The sequence below is a fragment of the Parasteatoda tepidariorum genome, chromosome 8 (assembly GCF_043381705.1).
Source record: "Parasteatoda tepidariorum isolate YZ-2023 chromosome 8, CAS_Ptep_4.0, whole genome shotgun sequence".
In the NCBI taxonomy this organism is placed as follows: domain Eukaryota; kingdom Metazoa; phylum Arthropoda; class Arachnida; order Araneae; family Theridiidae; genus Parasteatoda; species Parasteatoda tepidariorum.
Window position 1 is genome coordinate 27,666,969 of NC_092211.1, and position 24,738 is coordinate 27,691,706.

A 24,738-nucleotide genomic window follows, 5' to 3' on the forward strand; every position below is an offset into this window, starting at 1 on the left:
TCATTTAATTAAAATGTTGAAATATTTACTTTTTAGTTCTAGTTTTTGAAATGCATTTCAGCTTATTCGTGTTCGAGATTAAGGTTTGTAAAGTTTAGAAATTTTTTTTTCTTGAAACCTGCAGCATAATACTTAAAACTCACGATATTTCGTTAAGAATGTTTCCTTAGATGGTGCTATAAGTAAACATTTTATCAAATGGAAGAGAACTGCTATATTTTACTCATCTTGTTTGAAGACACAAATCTCTTCAAAAAGAGTTTGACTTAATGTTATTCATTGATTAGCATGATCTAATAGGTTTTCATTACAAAAACAATACGAGCTGATGAATTCCAAGATATCACCAAGACTCGAACACTCTGGGTAACTCGCTTGAAATGTGAGATACTAACTCCTGTACCATCCCGTTATACAATGCCAACTGTTTTTTTAGATAATGCTGGAAATGCATTCAAATTATACACAACTTAAGAATCAGTTTCGTCAATTGTGTGATTTTTTGACTAAGGGACTATACAAAAAATAATATAAAAAGCTTAAGTAATGCTCAAAAATAAGTGCTTTATTTCCAAATCCAATAGTCAAAAATGAGAATTTTATTTCCAAAATCACAGTAGTGCGATTAAGTTTCGAAACCAATTCCTATCACAATATACACTGTCAAAAGATTCCAGATCATATTAAAGTACCGACACTTTGGGTGCATCATGCGTAAAATCCATTTTTAACATAAAATATTCTACTGTAATTTTCACACTAATACTAAGCTAAATAAAGTGATTTTCAGTGATTTTACATTGATTATTTTTGTGAAAATTCAATATATCAGAATTTTTGTTCCGTCACATGTTCTAGTAAAAATGGATTTCATGATGAAAGGAACAGGCACTCGGAGTGCCGGTATTTTTTACCGTAAATTTATCCGTAATTTTTTATTGTGTACATGGCATTGACTACAGTGGATTAAAAAACCCTGCCATTTATATGACCCAATTACACCGAAATTATTCGTTTACAACAAAATTGTGACGAAATTGTGACGAAATTATTAATTTACAACAAAAAAAAGACAATTTAGAGTTCAAAACTGAGTAAGTTATATCTTATATATCTTTATTAGGCTATATCTTATATATCTTTATTAGGTTATATCTTATATATCTTTATTAGGTTATATCTTTTTCTATTTTAAAAATAGATAAAACTTTAAAAACTATTTATAAAACTAGTTTAAATAAATTTATGGTTGTAAAAATAATTTTCAGTAAATTTATCATCCGTTTCTAAAGATTAACAAGTCGTAAACTGAAGCACTTTCATATCGGGGTTTGAAAAATATATTATAACTTTAATGATGCTTTCGATATTATAACTACCATGATGCACAGCGGCAATAATCAACAATGTATTTATGCATTTCAGAACCGTAGTTTTATTCCTTTGCTTGAAGACATTAATAAGTAACAACACAACAAAAAAAATCATAATTTTGCTACTGCTGTTTTTATTATGTATTTTTAAAGATAAATATAAAACTCACGCGATAATGGAGGCCCTAATTACAATCATTACTTACTAATGATAGCAAATCACCCATTTTATGCCTTGTAGCAATTTTATATAAATTTGAAGCTATATAAAATAAACTCAATTCCTGATCCTCATATTAAACAGCATCCAAAAATAGTGGCCTATTTATTTTTTATTTCCTTTGTAAGATTGAGTTTATACAATGAAAAAATATCATTGATGCTTCCTTTGTACTCAGAAAATGAAGAAGTCGCGTGTCTTCAACATAAATTGTTTATTTTTTTTATTTCTCTGGCTTAAATGGTTTAAGAGCATTGCATTTTCTAAATCTAACTCGCAGCTGAAGATAACATCGCGATATCATACATGATATCGTTTACAATGATACATTTAGAAATAATTATCAATGGATTGAGAGGTAATTTTTTTTTCTTCTTTTTCATGAAGTATAAAAAAAGTAATTTTGAAATCTAGTGAAATTATTGTAGTCACATTTTTGGTAAACAAAATTATTATAATTCAGGTTAATAAAATCAAAAAAGTACGGTGTTTAAACTATTCATTCGGTGATTTCTCCGTTCATATGCTAACGGTTTACTTAAAAATTCTGGTTTTTAAAAATTATAATTCTTATTACAACACTTTTAGTAAAAAATGCAAAACTGAGAAATAAATTTAACTAAATAAATTATTCGCGTGCCATGCTCCAAGATATCATGATAAAACTACCAAATTTTACCACATTTACCAACTTTTATCTCATATTATGAAACCATATATCAATTTTACTAAAATCATTACCAAAGCACTTTGGTAAAAATTACCATTTTTTGGTGTCACCATAGAGTCAGAAACACGGTAAATTTTACCATAAGTTGGTATTTGTACCATGTCCTTATACTTTTTGTATGTGTACTTTTTTCCTTAGTGTTGTGTTATAAACGGTCAGTAAATTCAATGATCTATATACCCTGACTCAAATTCTAAGCCAAAAATATTTGGAAATACTCAAAATTAGGAAGCACTTCTAAGCCACTATTTCATCTTTTTTATTTTATTTCTTTTATTTTACATTGTTAAATTAATTTTCTTTAAATGTTGAATATTCCTATCTTTTTTATTTACGGATATTTTTCCATTTACTTTTAAATTTATAGTTTACATAATATAAAAGTAAGGTAAGAAAACATGAACTGTTTCTTGTATTTCTTTTTGAGTACGTTTTAAAATAAAAAAATATAAATAAACATTTTTGAAAAACTATCTTATTTAGAATATAATTGAAGATACATTACGTCAATGTATGAAGTTTGAAAGAATTCTTTTGATTTTCAAATGAATAAATATTTAAAAAAAAAACAATTTCAATCTAGAAAAACATATCTTTCTTCAGAACGATAGACTTCCAAAAGAAATGACCATTTGAATAAATGTTCTTACTATGAGTCTACAAATGTCGGTCATCAGAACGCAATAAATTTTGTGTCTGAAACTCAATATTATACTAAAATTTAGCGTGTTTAAGATTTAAAATCTGAATAACTATGATCCATTATCAGGCCATGGTCCTAGCTTTAAGGAATTTAAAGTTCTTGCCAAAAATTTTTAGAAAATTAGCTTTTAAGTTTTTATGTCGCACAAACTTATATGTGGGGAATATAGTAAATGCTACGTTTTTTTATTTTATAACCGTCGTTGAAGAGCCGACCCAATGTTTGGGTTTACGACTACTAATATTCAATTTCGTGGCCTTTTAATTTGGAACCCAATTCAGAAGGCAAAGAAACTCCTCGATCAAGTATTAGTAGAAATTTGCTTTCGTGGAGGACTCTTGATGGAACTAACCAGAATTTGCATTACATGGAAAGGAAGACCACGATAACCTCTCAAGGGTAGCCTGACAGCAAGGGGACTCTAACCCATGATCTGCCTACCACTGAGAATATTTCACGTCAACACTGTGGTTGGCACAAGACGGATGCAGAATTCATGCCGACCAGCCATCGCTGGGATTTGAACCTGGTTCACCTCATTGGAAGATGAACTCTCTATTCCCTGAGCCATCATGGCTCAAATGTTATGCCTTGTCGCTGAAACACTCATTTAAACTGTTTGTGGTATAACGTTCGCTCTCTCAGCGTTTTTAGCTTTTAAAAGCGAAGTATAATTTTCAACCTTCTGTTCTAAAATTCTCTCATAATTTCTTTTTTCTACAAAAACACTTAAAACTGTTGTAAAATAACATCTTCCTCTCCAAAACACTCAAAGTTAATCATTGAATGTTTTTTTCACCTTCCAAAAACACTCAAAGACTGCTACTTAAAATCTTCTTCCCCTCAAATACTCAAGGACTGTCACTTTATCTTCATGCACTTAGAAAAAAAGTTAGTCCAAAATTAAGAGAATATTGCATTATCGTGTTTTTGGCTGTACGGATACACAAAAAATCTTAGTAATATTTACCGAAGAGCTTTGGTAAAGATTTTAGTAAAATTAACAATAAAGTATAAATTTATAGTCTGTGATAAAAATTCGGTATAAGTGGTAAAATTTGGTAATACTATCATGATACTTTGCACCATGGCATAAAAACCTTTTATTCAGTTTTACTTTTCAGTTCTTCAAATTTACTTATTAGTTTTGTATTTGTTTTCCTTATATGTGGTAATAATACTATAATTCTGAAAACCATAATTTTCGATAAACTGTTACCACCTGAGCGGAAAAATTACCAAATAAATGGTTTAAATAACGTGTATTTTGGTTTTTTTAACCATGGGTTTGGTTTTCTTACCAGAAATGTCATTACAGCAGGACAATTTTACTAGAATTATTTCTCCGTGTACATTATGGTTCCTCAAAATTAAAAAATTTGCGAAATAAATCACCGATGTAGAGTAGCACTAAGGTGAACTACTTTAGCACTAAGGCGAAATCTCATTTTTTTTCTTCAAAACAGTCACTCAAAAACTTTAGCAACTAAGCCCCTTTATTTACCATTAAAAAGCATTATATTTCCACTTTGAAATAAAGTTAGATTCCTTAAATCCATTGGCATTTTATTTTTAGCATCTAAGAATTATATTAATTAAATTACTTTTCTCCTTCAATACATTATAAAACATTTTTTCCCACAGATGCTCAACAAAAACATGAATACATATATCACATCCTGATAAACCAAATTGTAAAAAATCTTTTATTCATTGGATCATCGCAAATCATCTTCCTTTAATATTCATTCATTCTTATCTTGCTAAAAATATCTATAAAGAAAGTAAAGAACTTAAAACTGAGTTTTGTTTTAAGCCCTTTAAAACCTAGATTTTTTACATTGTTATGTTAATCAGGTTCCAAGGCGTTGATTTTTATTTTTAAAGAAATTCGTATAAATAGAAAAATAAGAAGCTTTACAATGTATTAAAACAAATTCATTAAAAAACCCTCTATCATCTCAAAACTATGTATTAAGATGAGAACCTCATGATTTGAATTCATTTACGCAAGAATGGTGGTAATTGCAAAAAGAAGTGCGTAGCTCTAAGTACGTTGCATGCATACTTTTGTGCATTTTGTTTTACATATGAAAAGTAGCGCATAATTGCCAAGAGGACATTTTGATTGTCCTCCTTTTATCTCAGTACTATTTGTTGCCTTTTTTTTCCTGTAGGCGTCTTTCGAGTTACTCATAACGTCCAACTCGCACTTTTAGAATATTTTAAGTTCAATATTGTAGTCACGTTACCTTTAACCAGGATGTGTTCAAAGGGGTCAAAAAGTCTTGAAAAGTTAAATAAGTTTTATCTTAAGTTCTCTCACGGTATCATTGATGCTCTAATTGTTGGGGGAATTTTACACCGCATTTTTTAAACTGGTTTTTATGAACAATAAGAAAAAGTGATAATAAAAAGTGACTAGGTTTCATTATTAATAGCACTTCTTCAATGAAAGTCCTAGCGCATTTAGTAAATTAATTATCATTTAAGCGCTAATAAAGTCATAAAATAAGTGATTATCTTTGAACAATGAAGTTATAAATCATAACGCTTTAGGCAATTCTCGTTAATTAATAGATGATAGAATAAATTATATATAAATTTCTTTTTTCAGTGTGATTCGTTAAATTTAAGCTTCTAATTTATTATGTATTGTATTTTTTCTACTTATTTTCAGTAATATTTTCCCTCTAGATATATACATTATTTATTAATTAATATTTAAAAGCTTTATTTAGCAATGCAGTGTTAATTATACACCTAGTGCTTACTTTTTGTATGATTTTACTTAATTACTGTATTTATTTGTTAATGCTTAAAAAATAAATGCAGAAATCTAGTAATAATTTTGAACTTTATCACCAAATTAAAGCCTGTCTTTAATTCTTGGTGTAGGTGAATTTTATATAATCTGTTCCGTTAATTAAACTTTAACTCTCCAAGCGTCCAACCCCCGGGTAAAATTTTACCGAAATATTTTTGCTTTGCTCTATTTTGCCATTCAATAACATGGAGAAACTGAAATAACAGGGAAGTCTGCATCTGAAAATTCAGAAAAAGCCGGAATGCTAATTTACAATCTCGCGGCCTTTAACAGCCAACCTCTTATTTAGAGATTTTCTTCTTGGCTATAGTTACTTCTAATTATAATGCAAGCTTTTAACTACTTCAAAATTTGTTATTTTAATTTAAAAAGTCAATTAAGGAAAAAAAGCTATTTAAGAAAATGTCAAACAGGAGATCGAATCAATGAAGTCCGTTGGATTGGAAAATCTCAGCCAGGACTGACGCTCAGAAGGTTAAAGTATTTTATGATTGCTTTTATGTGGTATTACATACAAGCATTTCTACTATTATAAGATAAAAGTATTCATAAAATATTTATATTCATACAGTTAAGTGTGGCCTGGAAAACTTTAATTAGAACTTAATAAGTTATCCACTCTAATTTAGCTGGAAAAAATAAAAGGAAAAATTCGATTTTTTTTCTTAAGCTTGCTGAATTATCAATTAACAATCAGTTTTTTTATGGTAAAAAATTCCGAATCAAATTTCGATATAAAGTAACGGCACTTTGGGTGCATCATACGTAAAATTCTTTTTACCGTAAAATCCATTTTATCTTAAAGTATTATACCATAGTTGTTACAATAATATTTATTTAATTAGAATTATTCAGTGAATTATTGTAAAAATTACGGTTGATCAGATTTTTTTTACAGAAAAATTTTACAGTAATAAGTACCGACACTCAGTCTGGCAGTACTTTACAGTAAAAAGTATCAGAACTCAGTACTTTACTTACCCAATATGATAGCAAAAATACTTTTTTTTTGTGTTATAAATACTTTTAATAGTGCTTGAGGTGAAAAAAATAGAAATAAATAAACTCTAGAGCCTGTCAATCAATTTCATTTATCTCAAAGAAGTACCCGGTATTTCTCTGTAATTTTAGTTTTACTGCAAACCCCATAAACTACTGATGCATTTAAAAATGAATGAAAATAACTCTTGTAAATCCATTGTTATAACTGTTGCAGAACAGCCACAAAGAAGGTGAAATATTGTTAGAACCAATTTGCAAGATTAAGGTGACAATATTATTGTTGTACATATTTTTTTCTTTCTTTTCGAAATTTGTGGTTTTCCGAATTACGTAACTGTCACTCTCTTTCTCCAGTCTTTCCTAGACAAAAGGGAATTACCGAAGTGTAAACGGAACGGAAATAAAAGAGTCATTGACAGTCGTTAAATTCTCAAAGACGGTACCTAAATTTCATTACGTCTGTCCAATTGAAAGCCGACTAATAATTAGAAAGCCTTTAATAAAATTAATGATACGGTGGTTGCTTTTTTAGTGTATTTATTGTTGAAATTGAATAAAATAAAATAAAAAATTGCCTTGGTTTGGTTTGTTTAAATATTAACAACAAAACAATTTAATAGAAAGCAGCTAAAAATTTACAAAATAATAAGAAATGTTTTAACACGTGTAAGAAAATTATTACTTCATTTGAGACAAGTTGTGCTTAAAATTGATTACCGTAAAGAGAAAGAGTAAATATTTTTTCTTAAAAAAATGGCATATATTTAGATTTAAAAAATTCCATGAAAAATTCATATTGCTGCACTGTTAAAAATGTTAATCGCGTTGAACTATAATATCGTTCAAATTTGCTTTAACCTTAATATAGTTTCAAGTTGTACTGTATCGTATTTTTTAAATTTGATTAGACGATACTAAGGTTGAAATTACAACTTTTTTAAAATTTCAGTAAATGTGCACCTTATAATGATTCAAAGTACCGATATTATAGTTTAATGCTCAACAGAATTTTCTGTAAGTGTAATAGACTAAGAATTTTATAATGCGATAAAAATTAATGTATAAAAATTCTTAATAAAATGTTTGCTTCATAGAAAATTATTATTTAATTTTAAAACAAAATTAATCGTTGTTATAAAAGACGTATTAAATTTAAAAAAAAAATAGTTGAAATAAGTTCAATATTTTTTTTAAATATTTCTAATTTCTTTTATTTTTTATATACATATATTTATATTATTTAAATAACTTAAATATATTTAAAAATAATTGTAATATATTTTAATTTAAGAATATATTACAATTATTTAAATGTATTTATTTACTTAAAGTATATGAAGCATGAAATAATTTATAATTCTGGTCTAGTCTAGGTTTAATTTCCACTGGTTTTTATAATATTTCTTAGCTTCGCAATCCTCTTAATCTTTTTTGTAAAAATTTGTTACATTTCTAAAATTAACTATAGCTGCTAAATTTAAAAATTTTAAAAATCCAATAGGATATCAACCTCTTTATTACAGTTTATTTTAATATCGAGCGAGATTTTAGTTTCAAAAAAAAATTTATAGTTAATGAAGCATTTAATTTACTGAATTACTATACTCCCAGATCGCTTCTAATATTTTAATTTAAAATATGGTTTGTATTCAATATTTTTTAACAGTGATTTTTTAATAATTTATCAAATATACTTCATCTAAAAGTTACACTTAAATTTCGATCGAGCAGTTGAACGACAGTATGCTACAAAGCTTTAAAGAAATCAAATTAAACTAAGGAAACATGGTTGACCATGAGTAAGATTCAAAGTGATTGAAATGTTTTTATTTTAGAAAGTTCTAGATTATAGTGCAAATTGTAAATCTGATATTCTGTAACAAATTACTGTTTTCATCTTTTGAACTTGCTTAAAACAGCGGCTCTTGATTACTATCATTTATTTATTTATTTATTTTTGCATTACGTGATAGAAAGCCTTTGCCTCACAGTGTTTGCCACGAAGTATAAATGTACCGCTATTTGAACTTGGATTATTTTTTTTAAATATTTAATAATATAACTGCATTTAAAATGCATGAGAATTTTTCAACTAATACTAAATCTAACTTTACTAAGATTAGTTAATTTAAACTAAATATATTGTGACTAAATCAAAAATCAATACTTGGGTTCTCAATGGGCCAATAACTTGGGCCCTTATTGTACCAATATTCACGAATCTTTTCTAAATAAAGGTTCAAAGGGCCGTGGTTTTTTCGATATTGGTCTTATATAGAATTTTCCGATTAACCCGATATTTTACAACTCCTTTGCAAACGAATTATCAGATTCATCCCATATTTTATATTCATCATTCTGGCAATATAGGCCCCCATTATAAAAATATTTGGACATCCCAGTATTGGTCCCTCGGTGCATGTTCTTATAAGATCCATATTGAGCCAATTTTGAGCCCAACTAGGGCCAAGGTAAAATTGTTGCTGGATTATAGTTAATCTGAAAAAAATTTCATTTATACGCCCAGCTCATAACCGATAGAAAATCACTTTATAAAAAATATCATGATAAATAACAGCACTGATAAAAAAAAATAACCGAAACAAAGCTTTTCTTAAATTTAACATTTAATTTTACAATTTCAATCATAAGAAACTTCATTGCAGCTTTTTAATAAAAAGCGTTCTCTGTGAACATAACTGAGCTTAATTTTATCTTTCCTTTCACCATACTTTATCAGTGTATCAATCAAAGACAATCAATATTTCGCATCAAGTAATCTATTGTAAAAAACGATATTATTCTATTTCAGTAACATTTTCCATCTGTGAATATTTTTTTTGATATACATGATCTGCATACTAAAAAGATAAAAACTGTAGAGAAAGCAAACTGTTTAGAACATTCTAGCTCTATGCATTGAATAAAAGTACAGTTCTTCAAAACTTATACGAAAAAAAAGCTACACATCAGTGCCCCTATTGTAATAGTAAAGTTGATTGGCCAGACACATTGACCTTAATCTGCTAAGGATGTGCAGGCTTATTCTAATGACACCTATCACCAATACCTTCCGGGCTGTTTTATTATTTATCTTTTTGTTTACAAAAAAGGATTTTTGAGACGTATTCTTAATAGTTTATTCTTTATCGTGATTAGATTCGTCCTAGTCCGATACTCTTCGACAGAAAAGTAGAAATAGGAAAAATAAACTTCCATTTTTTATGTATTTTTTATATATTTTTAGATATATTTAAAATATATTTTTAATATTTAAAATATATTTTTAATATTTAAAATATATTTTTAGTGATCAAAAAATTTATTTTTTTCAATATTTTCATGCAAAGCAAAGATGTGCAAAGCTTATTCTAATGATACCTATCAGTAAAACCTTCCGGGCTGCTTTATTATTTATCTTTTTGTTTAAAAAAAGGTTTTTGAGACTTATTTTTAATAGTTTATTCTTTATCGTGATTAGATTTGTCCTAGTCTGATACTCTTCTACAGATGAGGAGAAATAGGAATAAACTTCAGTTTTATTATAAAATATATTTTCAGTGATCAAAAAAAATTTTTTTTTATATTTTCATGCAAAACATATTCTAATGATACCTATCAGTAAAACCTTCCGGGCTGCTTTATTATTTATCTTTTTGTTAAAAAAAAAAGTTTTTGAGACGTATTTTTAATAATTTATTCTTTATCGTGATCAGATTTGTCTAAGTCTGAGACTCTTCTACAGAGAAGGAGAAATAGGAAAAATAAACTTCCATTTTATTATAAAATATATTTTTAGTGATCAAAAAATTTATTTTTCTTAATATTTTCATGCAAAGCAAGGATGTGCAAAGCTTATTCTAATGATACCTATCACTAAAACCTTCCGGGCTGCTTTATTATTTATCTTTTAGTTTACAAAAAAAAGAGTTTTTCAGGCGTATTTTTCATAGATCATTTTTTATCGTGATTAGATTTGCCTTAGTAAAAAAAAATTTTTTTATAATATTTTTATCACCAGATATATTCAGGTAAATTAAAGGTTTTGTTGAAACTGTACTTACTTATTAAAAAAAGAAAAGATAGTAATTAGGTACATATTAACAAATAATACATTTTATTATTTCCTTATTTAAAAAGTTTCGCATTAGGAAATTGGTTTTACTTGTACTAGCTTGCTAAATTAATGAGAGTAATTAGATACATATTAATAAAAAATTATTTATTTACTTGTAAGTAGTTTTATTAGTACTTTTTTGTTAATAATTATGGAGATTGATTAGGTGCTTATTAATATAGGATAGTTTCTATTTTTTGATTATCAAATTTCGTAATTAGAATAGTTGCTTTGCTAGTACTAAACTACTAATAAGGAGAATAAGTAGATACATATTTTACATGATAGTGTTTATTAATTACTTAATTATCTAGTTCTCAATTTATAAAACCAGTTTTACTTGTATTAGTTTACTAATAAATGATGAGAGTAATTAGGTGCTGGTTAATACAGCAAAGCTTTTATTGTTCACTTTATTAGCTAACTTCATATTTAACAAATTAGTTTTACTTGAAGTAAAGAACTTTTCAATAGTAACACCATGAATGTACAAACATTTTGTTTAAAAATATTGTTTGGTTGAATTTTAAAAAAAATTGCATGTTTAACTATTATTTCTAATAATGATTTAAATTTGAAACATTAAAAAGCGTTATTTACTTGCTTTATAATCTTGATTATTTATCCTTTGATTTATCATGTTTAATTTAGGCGTAAATTGTTTAATAAATTTATCTATATTCTTGCCTTTCTAATACAATAGGCTTTGAAACAATTTAAAGTTGTAATTGAGTATTTAATTTTAGTTATTAATGATTATTAAGTATTCGAATCAGTTGTAAAATTTTGTCTTTTAATTCCTACATGGTTTTGGAAACACGTATTATATTTTTATAAAGTAAAGAAAATTATATTTATAAAAAATCAAAATATATATCAAGTTTAATTGAAAAAATTAATTATATTTTCTTTTAACTGCATAAGAAATTTTAATACGTGAAAATATGATCAAGAATAAATATTTTTTTATTTGTAAAATGAAATATATTTATTTTTAATAAATATATTTTGTTTTCAAAAAATAGCCATAATTTATACTTAGCTACAAATTTATTATCTTCTACCAAACCATAAAAAAATAATAATTTAAAGCAAAAATATAGTTACATATGCTTAAGTTTTAATGAAATCCATTTTAAACAGAATTCAAACCGAAATGTTTTATGATTCTTTAAAAATATCATTTTATGTTTGATGATAGCAGAAACAGTAATTAAAGATTCAAAAGTTTATCTTGAATTGCAAAACGCTACATTTTAAAATTCCTAGTAAATTATTCATTTGAAACTATATATTTTTTTCAATATACATTTCGACTGTTCAACAGAAATTCCTATTTTTCTTACGCTTTTTAATGTCCAAGATATAATGCTTATTTTAGTTTACATATTTGCCCTTAAATTAATATGAACTTGTAAATTAAAGTTCGTAAATTAGCAACCACTCAACATGTGATGTGCAATGTCATTTGACCTACAGAGAAAAAAAGTTTCTGAAACTTATGAAAAAAATTCAAAGAAACATTTCTAAGACTAAAGCATACCAGAAATTGGATAAGTTCTCACAATAGTTCTTTTCAAGTTCAAAGTGGTGATTATGTGGCAACGAAAATTATTGAGGCCATTCTTTTGAAAACTTGACATATTTGATGCTTTCGTTTGATTGATAATCTGTCAGTGTCTTTTTTAAACTTTGTAAGAAACAAATGAGTTATGTTTCTAGTTTTAGAAACAGTAAAGGATTCGGTAATTAGAATGTTTCGTAAATATTTATACAAACCTATCTACAAGGATTAGTAAAACAAAATAATAATTCGGAGTTTTTTATTCTAAAATTCAATTGGAAATTCTTTTAGTAAAAACATAAATGTTTATTTTTGTAAAGAAAATCAAGAATTTAGAGTTTAATTGTCATTTTAAAATAAAATTGAAAGTATGGTAATAAAAAACATAAATATGACATTTCAAATCATTAAACAGTTCTGTTTTTAAAATTATATAATCAGTATTTTATAAATATTTATTTTTTGGCATATTATATTATATTATATTATATTATATTATATTTTATTATATTATGTTATGTTATGTTATGTTATATCATATCATATCATATCATATCATATCATATCTTATTATATTATATTATATTATATTATATGGTGGTACAGTTATATACGGCAAACTACTGAACATTCCTTGTATAGAGGGAGGAAACAGATCTTCAAGATGGATAATATAATTTTAAAATATACTGATTTGTATTCATGTAATAATAAATATATTATATGGAATATATACTTATTCCAGACAAATACTTTATGATACTAAAATTCTAAAATTCAAAATATTACAAATTGGCACAAAACAACCTTAATAAGGCTGAAAAATTATACGTGTATGAAAAAGAGTCTTGAAAATTTAAAAATAATAACTAAACTGTTTGATATAACTAATTGATATTACAATTGAATCTTTTATAACATTTAGCGAATAAAGTAATAATACTAAGCAATAAAATGAAGCAACAACGCAAAGCTAATAAATTATATCATCTGCGTTAGGAAATAAAAACAATTTCAATATTTTTTCTATATAACGTTCATTAAAATTTCTGATAGATACTTTTTAAGCTAAAATGAAGACTTTAAAGCAGCTATGCAAAATTTACTTATAAGTTTACATTTACGGTATTTATTATATTTTAGATAACATTTGCAGATATATTAATATAGTAATAATGGTAATGAAATCAATTTCATTTCTATACATTCAATATCAATTCCAATTTCTTTTATATTCTTAAAACTCAACGTTTTTTAAATCAAATTTTATAATTTATTAATTCAAATTGAGACATATCTCAAATTATAAATTCACAGAAGAAATTGACAGATTCATCTAAAACTAAAGCTTTACAAGATTAATCATTGGTGACACACTTAGCGTTATAATTTTGAAAGCTTTAGATTAGTTCCAGTCCTCAAGTTGTGAACAGGTAAGGAAATAAAGCACATCTTTTAACCTATAATGCACGCATCTATTTATCATTAGTTTCAGATGGATACAATATTACAAGTAGACCTCATTAAAAAAGGTGATTGATTCTACTTCGCTGAAACGGGTCATCATTTTAGTATTTGTGCATATTTAATCATCATTAATAATAAGAAACCTTCAAAATAATTTCTTTAAATGTTATATGCGAGCAAAACGGATTTAATTGCGTAAAAAATATCTATAAATAATTTGTTCAAAAAAATTTAAGAAGGTATCGAATAAAAGAGATTTCATATTCTCAATTTCAAATTTTTTATAATGCACTGCATTAGTTAGTGGTAAATACAGGGTTTTTTTTAAATTGGAGAAAGTAGCAGTTTTAAAATAAAACTGTATGAAGTAAATTTTTCAAAGCAATAATAAAAATATTATTTAAAATTGTTAAATATCATCGGTTTAAGGAACCTTCTGTGACATGAAAAAAAGCATTCAAGAAACGCAGATCAAGGGAAATAAAAATTTTGGCGTGGAATATTTGTTCGGTGAGAAGGGTTTCGTCAATCTTTATAAAAATTCTGTTGCATATGTCTTAAAAACATGCATTTAGTATATTTTGAACAAAAATAAAGATCAAGATGATTTGAAGTAGAGGAGATCAAAAAATTTTGAGCCTGGTAGCTGGCACGATAAGAGAAAGCAGTTAAAACTATTGACATAGACTAGTACATAAACTTAGAGTAGTACTTAATACATAGACTTGTACATAGACTAGTACATAAACTTGAAATTCTACTTTAATATTTAAAAATATGACTATTAATTTGATAAAATAGGATAATTATTTGGAATAATTAAATTAAAGGTGTTTTTTATTGTACTAAAATATCTTTGACGTAACGTGATTCTGTATGCTTGTGGCAAATCTTTAGAAAAATAAAATCTAAATATTCTTCTTCTTTAAAGTTTTATTATATCTAGTTCTTATCTTTGCATTGTGCTCTTTCTGACAGCTTAAAGAGCAGAAACTTTCCTATTATTGTGTATTAAATTAGAAATATGCTACATTATTTAAAAATTAAATTAACTTTTAATTTATATATNTATATATATATATATATATATATAATTATTATATAATAATAAGTACAAAATTTATAAATTTAAATTAAAAATATAATGCATTTCAATAACAATTAATTTAAGTTTAATATTATCAACTTAATTTTCATGGATAATTAATCTCATATTCACTTTAGGACCTTTTTTTTAATATTTAAACCACGAATCTTATGCTCACCAATAATTAGTCTCAGAAAGTACAATTTTCCTGAAACAGCACGATGTGTGTTAGGGGAGTCATGCAATTCACAACTAAGGTATGATTGTGACAATGGCGCACATGTCGTTTTTACTTCTTAGACAAACTGGTATCCATCAATCTGAAGCTAAAGGGGCTTCAGTCTACCTTAGAAGATTGAATCCCAGTTCCTCAAAATAAATAAAGTGACTTTTTATGAAGTTACGAGAAATTTATATTTATATTCAAAACATTTCCTTCGAAGACCGTATGAAAATAATATCTCCCTAATTTTTAAAACATAACAGTCCATTTCTGCCTCTTTTTAATAAGGAAGATATACTTTTTTAGAAATCACAGAATAAAATCCAAGATTTCTTTGTATAAGTAAATAACATAAAGTGGATATATTTTTTCCTTTCCCCTTTATTTACTTCCGTTATGGAGAAATAGTATTATTATATTAAATATTTAAAAAAGGTTCTTTGTTTTTGCATTGTCATGTCACTATTTCAATATTTGTTTCCTTTTAAAATTCTTCCTGACACTTAGACAGCTTCATTTGTATATATTTAACTTCAATAGTTCTTCAAACCTCTGTTACTGCTGAGGCTATTTTTAGGAGGATTGCGTACATTTAGCTAAATATATTGTTTTAATACTTTAAGTCAAGATATTGTAATTACTTTGACATAAAATTGTGCATCTATCCTAAAAATTAATTTTATGAAAAACTTAATGCATCAAATAAATTTACATTTTCAATATAATTTTCTTCATTTTTAAAATGTTCAAAATTTATTTAACAATATTGACTTTTTCGCATTAAGATTATTTTCTATAACAGCCAATATTCTGTTTTAGTTATAACATAAGAATCCTATAAAAATTTATATCAAGGAAAAAAAAACCTTTTTTACTGTTCATCATTAGGTTGAAAGAGTTAGAAGAAGATTTCTGAAAACTGAGTGTTTTAAACTTTTATAAGACTTTATAATTTTTTTTAAAATTTAAATTGTAATTATTCATTAATTTATATATAAAATTTAAATCTCTCAAATAGCGTGTGTAAGATGCATTTTCAAAACTCAGATAATGTCGATATACATCATCGAAACATTTTCAATATATTTCAGATTTTCTTTCTTCTTATTTTTTTCATTAATAATTTTTTTTCAAAAATATATAAAAAAATATATTTTTCTATACATAGGGATCTCACTAAAATTTTTAAACGGTTAAAAAAATTCCAAAAAAGATAAATTAAATGACATAAAATTGAACAGATTTTTGCAAATACTTAAGAAAACTTTTTAAAACTTACCTCCAATTTTCTATCATGGCACAAATTTATCACACTTAGTTCCTGAAATAAATAATCTTCACTCCCCAATAACAAAATTTCCTTCACTATATCGAACAAACACTAACACACTGATAAAGTCGATCACGCTGCCGAAGGAGAAATGATCACTCAGGTAGTCTGGTGATCCAGTGCGTAACGAAGTTTCAGGATCAAGTAAAATCCTCCGTGCGCTCTTGGGAGGATTCTTAGGAACAGTGGGAAAAAGAGATTCGACAGTTAACGGTTTTGTTTTATCCCAATCTTTCTCTTCGACACCCTTACTACCTAAGTCACGTGGTCTAGCGTCCAGTGAGTTAGCCTCGTTTTCAATTCCCTTGGAGCCACATCCTTTTAGAAAGCGACCCGATTTTGAAGGCGCGGATTTTCTTTTCTTTTTTGTTTCTTAAGTTGGAGAAAGAGTAAAAATATATAGGTCTGGGGATCGTGAATGAGTTGCAGGTTGTTGGTTTTGTTCGATTATATAACATTTCGCTCGCTCTAATAATAAAATTTTATTTGGAGGAATTACTTTATGTTTGAAGTTGCTTAAATTATGCGCTGTTTTATTGTTTTGAGAGTGTTTTTTGGATGAATAATTGAGAGGAATTTATAGCGAGTGATTTAAAATGTATTTCTATCGGAGGATATTTATTGTTTTAAGGAATATTTAGATCTCTGGTTCATGGAGGCCATTTTATGTAACTTTAGAATAATTTACGCTACATAAATCAGAAGCTTTAAATAATAATAAATAAAAAAAATTCGTAAATTTATGAATGCATAATTTTAGTAAAAATAATGCATTACTACAACCATTTTTACTAATATAGTGCAGTTTATATCCTGTAATTCATTTTTTGTAAGACATAAATCTTATAGTCAGTTTTGCCTTTTTAAATGGTAAAAATTTATTGTTCAGGCTTAAATGGAATTTGTGAAAACTACTTTAAAAACTGCATATAGTCAAAAAATTGTGCATTCCATAACTATACACTCATTTTTTTACTAATAAACAAAAGAATTCACAGAATTTAAAATATATTTCTGGTAGATGATATTTATATAAAAGTAATATCCAAGTATATATCTTAAGGAATATTTAGATCTTTGGTTCATGGAGGCCATTTTATGTAACCTTAAAATAATTTACGCTACATAAATCAGAAGCTTTGAATAATAATAAAACATTTTTTTCGCTAATTTATGAATGCATCATTTTAGTACTACATTTTAGTAAAAATAATGCATTACTTCAACCATTTTTACTAATATAGTGTAGTTTATATCCTGTAATTCATTTTGTAAGACATAAATCTTACAGTCAGTTTTGCCTTTTTAAATGGTAAAAATTTATTGTTCAGGCTGAAATACAATTTGTGAAAACTACTTCAAAAACTGTAGATAGTAAAAAAATTATGCATTCCATAACTATACACTAATTTTTTTTACTACTAAACAAAATATTTCATCGAATTTAAATATATTTCCAGTAGATGATATTTATATAAAAGTAATAGCAGAGTATATATGTTTATCTTTGTTTAATCTTTTACTCTTACTATTACAGTTTGAGAAATATTTTTGAGAAGTTTTAAGAAATTATTATTAAAATGATTAGTACTAGCACTTAGATGGCAGGTACTTTTTACGCAAAATCTATTTTTATTGAAATATATTGCGGAACAAAAAATATGATGTACCATAATTTTTACAGTAATAATTACAGTAAACAATATTGCCACTGAATCACTCTAATTACATAAATAGATAAAATTGGATAAAAATTACGGTATAATAGTTTACAATTAAATTGGATATTATTGTAAAATTAATTTTACAGATGAGGTACCCCAAATGCCAATACTTAATGCCGTACTTTAACTAGTTACGGTCTAATTCTTTAATTAGTTATAGTTACAGTCTAATTTGATTTTTTACAGTCTATGTTTCTTCAAATATATTGCGTGCGTTATTATTATAGATTAAACAAATATCTACTAACTCTATAATATTCGAATAGATTTGTATAAGTTTTTTTATAAATTTTCTCTTACTATTGAATTTTAAAAGAAAATTTTCGCAATCTCTTTTCAATTAGATATTTTCCTAGTGCCAGATTAAAACAAGTGGCTTATAGAAGCCACTTTAAAATAAACTCTCTTCTCTCACAAAGGCAACTTAGTACCTTAACAGTTGTGAAAAAGCAGTTCCCATCAATTATTTAAATAAATATAATTGTAATATATTTTAGAATTTTTCATGTTTTCAGTAACTGAACACAGTTCTGAAGTGCAATGGTTATTTTTGATAAAATAAGATCCGTCTACCGTACTTGGGTAAAGAAGTTTACCACACAAGGGTCTATCGTTCTTTTTATGAAATTGACTGCGTAGGCAATCTTAAGACCAGATGAACATGTTATTAAAATCTGAATTATTTTTTTAATGAATGTTTCGATTTAAAAAAGACTCATTTTACTGCTCAGTAAGGATTCATTTTATAAATAAAAGTAACATTTCTAAGAAGTTAAGGATAATTTGTACCCGAAAAGATGCTTTAACTGTGTGGAAAAGTATCATTAAAATACTCATCTGCTAGTAAGGGTTAATCTAAATAATAAATAAATAAAACATCATTCCTTTTAGATTTATTTTTTAGATAATCTGTATTTGGGTTAAAAAAATTCTACTTCAAAACATATTAAAATTTGACATCAGTTAGATTAAATAATTTTTTTTAAAGTATTTTTTTTTTAATTTAACTTTTTTAATAACTTTTTGCAAAAATAAAAGTTGTCAATTTTTTATTAGTGTGACGCTTATCGTCTCTCAAAATTAGAAACACGAGAAGAGGATAAAACCATCTTCGTAGAAGATCTCAAAATCCTCGATCTCGAATCCTCCTATCTTGGGAATTCTCAATCAGTGAATAGTAACTTAAATATGAATAGAATAAACAAATAAACGATTAGGTTAAAGTCTTACGACTCCACCCCCATCATGGGAGTAACTCAAAAACTACAATAACTTTCTGTCTCATTATATACAACTTGACCTTTCCGAAAATTTCTAAATTTTTTTTGTCATACAAGAAAAAAAATTATAGAAAAGCAGCGGAAGGAAAGAGAAAAGCAGATCACGCAGAGTATGCTTAGAAGATAAGATGTACTGAAAGAAATCCAAAAGAATGTATATATAAACTTGGTAAGCCTCTTTTGCTATATATTTTCAAAGTGGTTTAAATCAAAGGGTTGGTCACCACAGGTGGTCAGTCCACCCGACCCTCGAAGCTGGCTTGCGACTTTTTTTTACCGGTTTTCTTCGTTTGAAAATTTTATTTTCAAATAATATATGCATAGATTATCCCTTCATTACTTTTAGATAACATACCACACATCAAAATTTTAAAATTGTAAGATCTCGATATGAATTTGAATATGTAGCTTAAAAACAGAATTGCTGAATTCTAGTTGAAATTATTCTTTCAAAACTAAAAAATACTTACCAAGAAAACGATGAAAAATTATAATAATCAGCACAAATGAAACTGTTTCCAGTAGTTCGGATGATTCTTTATTGTTGTTTTACGAATTATATAGATACAGAAATATATTCTACTCTATAAAGAAGAAGAATATTCTATAACTATTACAGTTCTCTAAGTTCTGAATTCACTTTATTCATTGGAGTGACGAAAGCAATGTTGACTTCACTTTAATTTGTAATGAACTGAAGACAGAGCAAATTATTTTACCTTAATACACTCAACTGTAACAGCAAGTGATCATGAACTTGGAAATTATGTTGTTGGTAATAGAAAGGTAAAAATTATTGAGAAATTGTTCTTCAAATGCTTGGCGTGTTCTGCTTCAATGTTTGGCATGTTCTGGTTAGTTTTTTCAAGAAGTTCTACCTTTTCCTTAGGGAACTTTTATTCTTATTTGCTACTAAGAAAATGGCGTCCGTCATTGCCAATGGTTATGTGGGAACTAATGCCCAATATTTTCAGTCTCCCACTAGAGGGCGTACTCGAGTGTTGCGATCGCGAATTTTAAACAGTTTTATTACGAAAAGGCTGGAAATACCTTGAATAAAGTTTAAAACTAACTATTTTTTTAATAACACATTGCAAACTCACTCAGGAAGACGTTTTTTTCCACAAAACTACTTCAAAAACTACAAATAAACTGCTCTCCCACACATTTTTCTTTACTTTTTACAGCATATCAATGACAGCTTATCAACCACACTTGAATAAAGTAGGTTTCTCTCTCGTAAACAACAGTTTGTATGAAACCCCATTAGACATTAGCATCCCTGAAAAAATTCTCGTGCACAGAATGTGATAAATGATTTATACATATGAGTGATAAAAACTGTAAAAAATTACGGATGAAACATTAACTGTAAAACACGGATCAAACATGCGGTAAAAAAACTGGCCAGCAGGATGCAAGCACTTTTTCTTATGAATCCATTTTCCTATAAAATTTTACAGCTCAAAAATGCGACAAGAACTTTTACAGCAATATTATTTGCAAAATCACTGAATTACTTCAATTAAATAAATATTACTGTAAACAATAAGGTATAAAATTTTCCGGTAAAATAGATTTTACGGATGTTCCACGCAGGGTGCCAGTACTTTTACCGTGATTTGATCTGGAATTTTTCACAATGCAGCAGATACTAAGATAATTTTTTTCTTTTTATCATTTTATATGATAAATGCTTTTTTAAACTTTGTTTACGCATCCAACAAAAAAATACTATGAAAATTCATAAAATCAGTCAAAATTTGAATACATTGTCGAAACATAAAATTTAAGATCGCACGAGGAAGTAAAATATTATAAAATTACCGCATTATATGGTGATGACATTTCTAAATAATAAAAAAACACAAACCTGAATAATAAAACCAAAATATACGGATTTTGAACCATTCAATTGGTAATTTTCTCTACCATATGATAGCGATTTACCAGAAATTCTACTTTGAAAATTTTAGTTCTTATTACCACACATTTAGTAAAAACTTAAGTAAATTTAGCCAAATTGCTGGTTTTTATGCCAAGCTCTAGTTGTCAAATTTTACCACATTTAGCAAATTTTATGATATATTTTATTTCTAGCTTTACCAAAATAATCACCAAATGACTTCAATAAAAATTTCCGAGCTTTTCGGTGTTCCAACAGCGCCGAAAACTTGATAAATTTTGCAATATTCAGGTAGTTTTCCCTCTCATAAAATTATTCAAAACTCACAATTTAATGGCATGCTCTGAAAACTCAGCGACTTTTTGGTACTTATGCTTTTAAATAGCTTGTCATTAGAAATAAATAAATTGCGCGGTTAATCACGCTTTATCAGTTAATCACGCTTTTTAAAAACCCAAAAGAACTACGTGTGGCTGTAAGAAGCCACAATCATTTGAGGTTACGCCGATGATAAACAGCTGTCATATACAAGTGTAGCAGTCACTTCTACTTTCAATTAATTATCGATCCATATTGACACATTTACTTAAAAATTTGCATTTTGACCTCACTACACACATAAGATATTTTTTTATCCTTAAGTTAAATTCTTCTGACTTACATACACATATTTTTTTGCAGATTTTAATTCCTACAAAAACTCTTTTTTACTGCAAATAATGTCAATTACTGAAATGCAATTTTTAATAACAATATTTATTATTATCAAGTTATTTGGCACCCTAAAAAAGTAAGGTCAAAACTACTAAAATGCGGTAAAATTTTCCGTTTTTCTAGCTCTATATGAACATCAAAAACATCGATAATTTAAATCGAAGTGTTTAGATAATGATTTTTGTAAAACGAACAATAAAATACAGTTTCGTGATGTGTAATAAGATTTGGCAAATGTGGTAAAATCTTGTAATTTTTCATGATACCTTAGAGCATGGCATAAAAGTGTTTATTTGTAATATATTTTATCTACAATCATAAGTTATAATAAAATTATTCGGTTAAATTTACTTTTCAGTTTTGTATGTTTTACGAAATGTGTAGTAAAAAGAACTATAAATTTCAAAACCAGAATTTTAGGTAAAACGTTAGATTTTAAACGAAAAAATTATCAACTGAATCATTAAAATACCGTATATTTTTGTTTTTATTACCGGAATTTTTTTTCAGCAGAAATGTAATCCCCATACAGAACAATACTTTTACCATTTTTTTTCTCCGTGTACAGTAATTGCATTTTTCAATAAAATTAATGGATTTAAAAAATCGGGACTAGTTCCACGTACCCAAAATAACAAACTTTATAAAAAAAAACTGAAGATCTGCTCTTAAAAATTTTCACAATCCTCCTTCCAAAAACTGAATAAGATTAAGATTTTTTTTAAAAAATTCTTCGATAAATCTAAAGAACATTTTATTAAAAATAAAAATTGTAATAAAAGGTGTTAAATTATCATGAAAAGTGACAAAAATTTCTACAATAGTAATAGCATCGGAAATAAAAGTAGCACATTGAGTAATAATTTAAACAGAATAGTTATAAGTAGAAAAATCAACAAATAACATTACTAGAAAGCTATTAAGAATATCCAAATATAAGAGTAATATTCGTTATAAAATAGAAGAGAAACAATATTTAAAATAACATGACATTACAATAATAGAAATCTGTTAACCTCAAAGTCTTAAATCATCTGTGAAATCAGAACTATTTAAACGCTAAGATGAAATATGGTTATTTATTATTTACATTAACCATTTACAAAATTGTAACTTCGAAATCAGTTATTTAAGAGATAAATGTATATAACTTATGAATCTTTCAACAAATTTGACAAACAAGACTTTTTAAACTTATATGCAATTTGAAAAATAAACTTATAATAACAAGTCTGAACTGGATCAGCTCATCTTTAGTTCATTTCATCGTAAACAACATTTGTAATATTTTAAAGCAAGATTTATGTAAATGTAAGATTCTATCTCCCTGATCATTATGAGTTAGTAAACGTGAATAAATTTTTTAGTACAATAACAGCTCAAAAATTAATTTTTATCTCTTTCTACAGTAATTCAGACCTACTAATACTTTTGGATAACAATCTGAATTTAAAGTTACTTTATACCTTCAAAGAAATTCATGATATATAACTTGTATTGGTAATGTATAAAAAGTTGAAGAAACAATAAAAAAATATATATATTTTTCCACTGAAAAACAAATTAATGAATTAATTAATTATACTTAATGAAATCATTATTTATCAATCAATTATATTTATTTTTTATTAATTAAGTGCTAATTATATTAATGATAATTATAATTATTATTCATTAATTCATTGTTAATTACCTAATTAGTTAATTTATAAAAAATAGTTATAATTGATCATCAAATATTAGGTTAATTAATCAAATATTAGGTTATATCATCAAATATTAGGTAAATTAATAAATCCCCCAAATTTATTATGTTTTTGCTAGTAAATTTGGATATACTCTGGAATATTAATCCATTCAGATCAGGCAGCTCAATGCATCACAAGGTTAACAAGGAAGAATAAACAATCCGAAAGAGTTAAACAATAAACAAATTTAATTTTTATATGTTTTTTACACCAGTTTTATAATAAAACTTTATTTTCGGTCATACAGACATCCCATTCTAAATTTGTTAACATTCCCTTTGTATTCTTAATTTAGAGAGTGATCTACTAGTTTCACTATTTGAAATCACTTTAATTGCTAATTCGGGAGGCTATCACTGCCTATTGGCGAGATTTTTTACAGCTGAGAAACATTTCTTTTTGGCTGTTTCGTAAATATTTCCTCTTATTGATTACTCTATCCAAAGTCTTCGAGCACTTTATAAAAGTATTTAGTTGAACTGAATGTTGTTTTTGGATCTAGATCACTTATCAGCACCTCATTTACTTCGATGGACACAGCTAACAAGTGATAGAATCCATTATTGATGATTCTTGGTTTATCGGATCACTATTAGCCTCAATTTTGGCGATGCTATTAAAACATTTTTGGCGAGATAATGCATTTTATTAATCTTAACTTTTTATATATAAATAAATTAAAGAGAAAATAAATTGCGTGTGAAAGCAAAACTAATGCTACTT

The 24,738-nt window shown here is 26.5% G+C and overlaps 1 protein-coding gene across 3 annotated transcripts in view; it reads right to left on the bottom strand.

Moving 5' to 3' along the window:
- Positions 1-24,738, bottom strand: part of LOC107449062 (peroxidase) — a 76,080-nt gene that overhangs the window by 46,861 nt on the left and 4,481 nt on the right. For 2 of the 3 annotated variants that reach the window (XM_016064481.4, XM_016064480.4), the window contains exon 1: positions 16,593-16,830. The exons of the other annotated variant lie outside the window; for it this stretch is intronic. In XM_016064481.4, coding sequence (XP_015919967.1) covers positions 16,593-16,609 — 17 coding nt within the window. In that variant the 5' untranslated portion in view covers positions 16,610-16,830. Of the gene's footprint in view, positions 1-16,592; positions 16,831-24,738 lie in introns of those variants that run through there. 3 annotated transcript variants of the gene reach the window in all.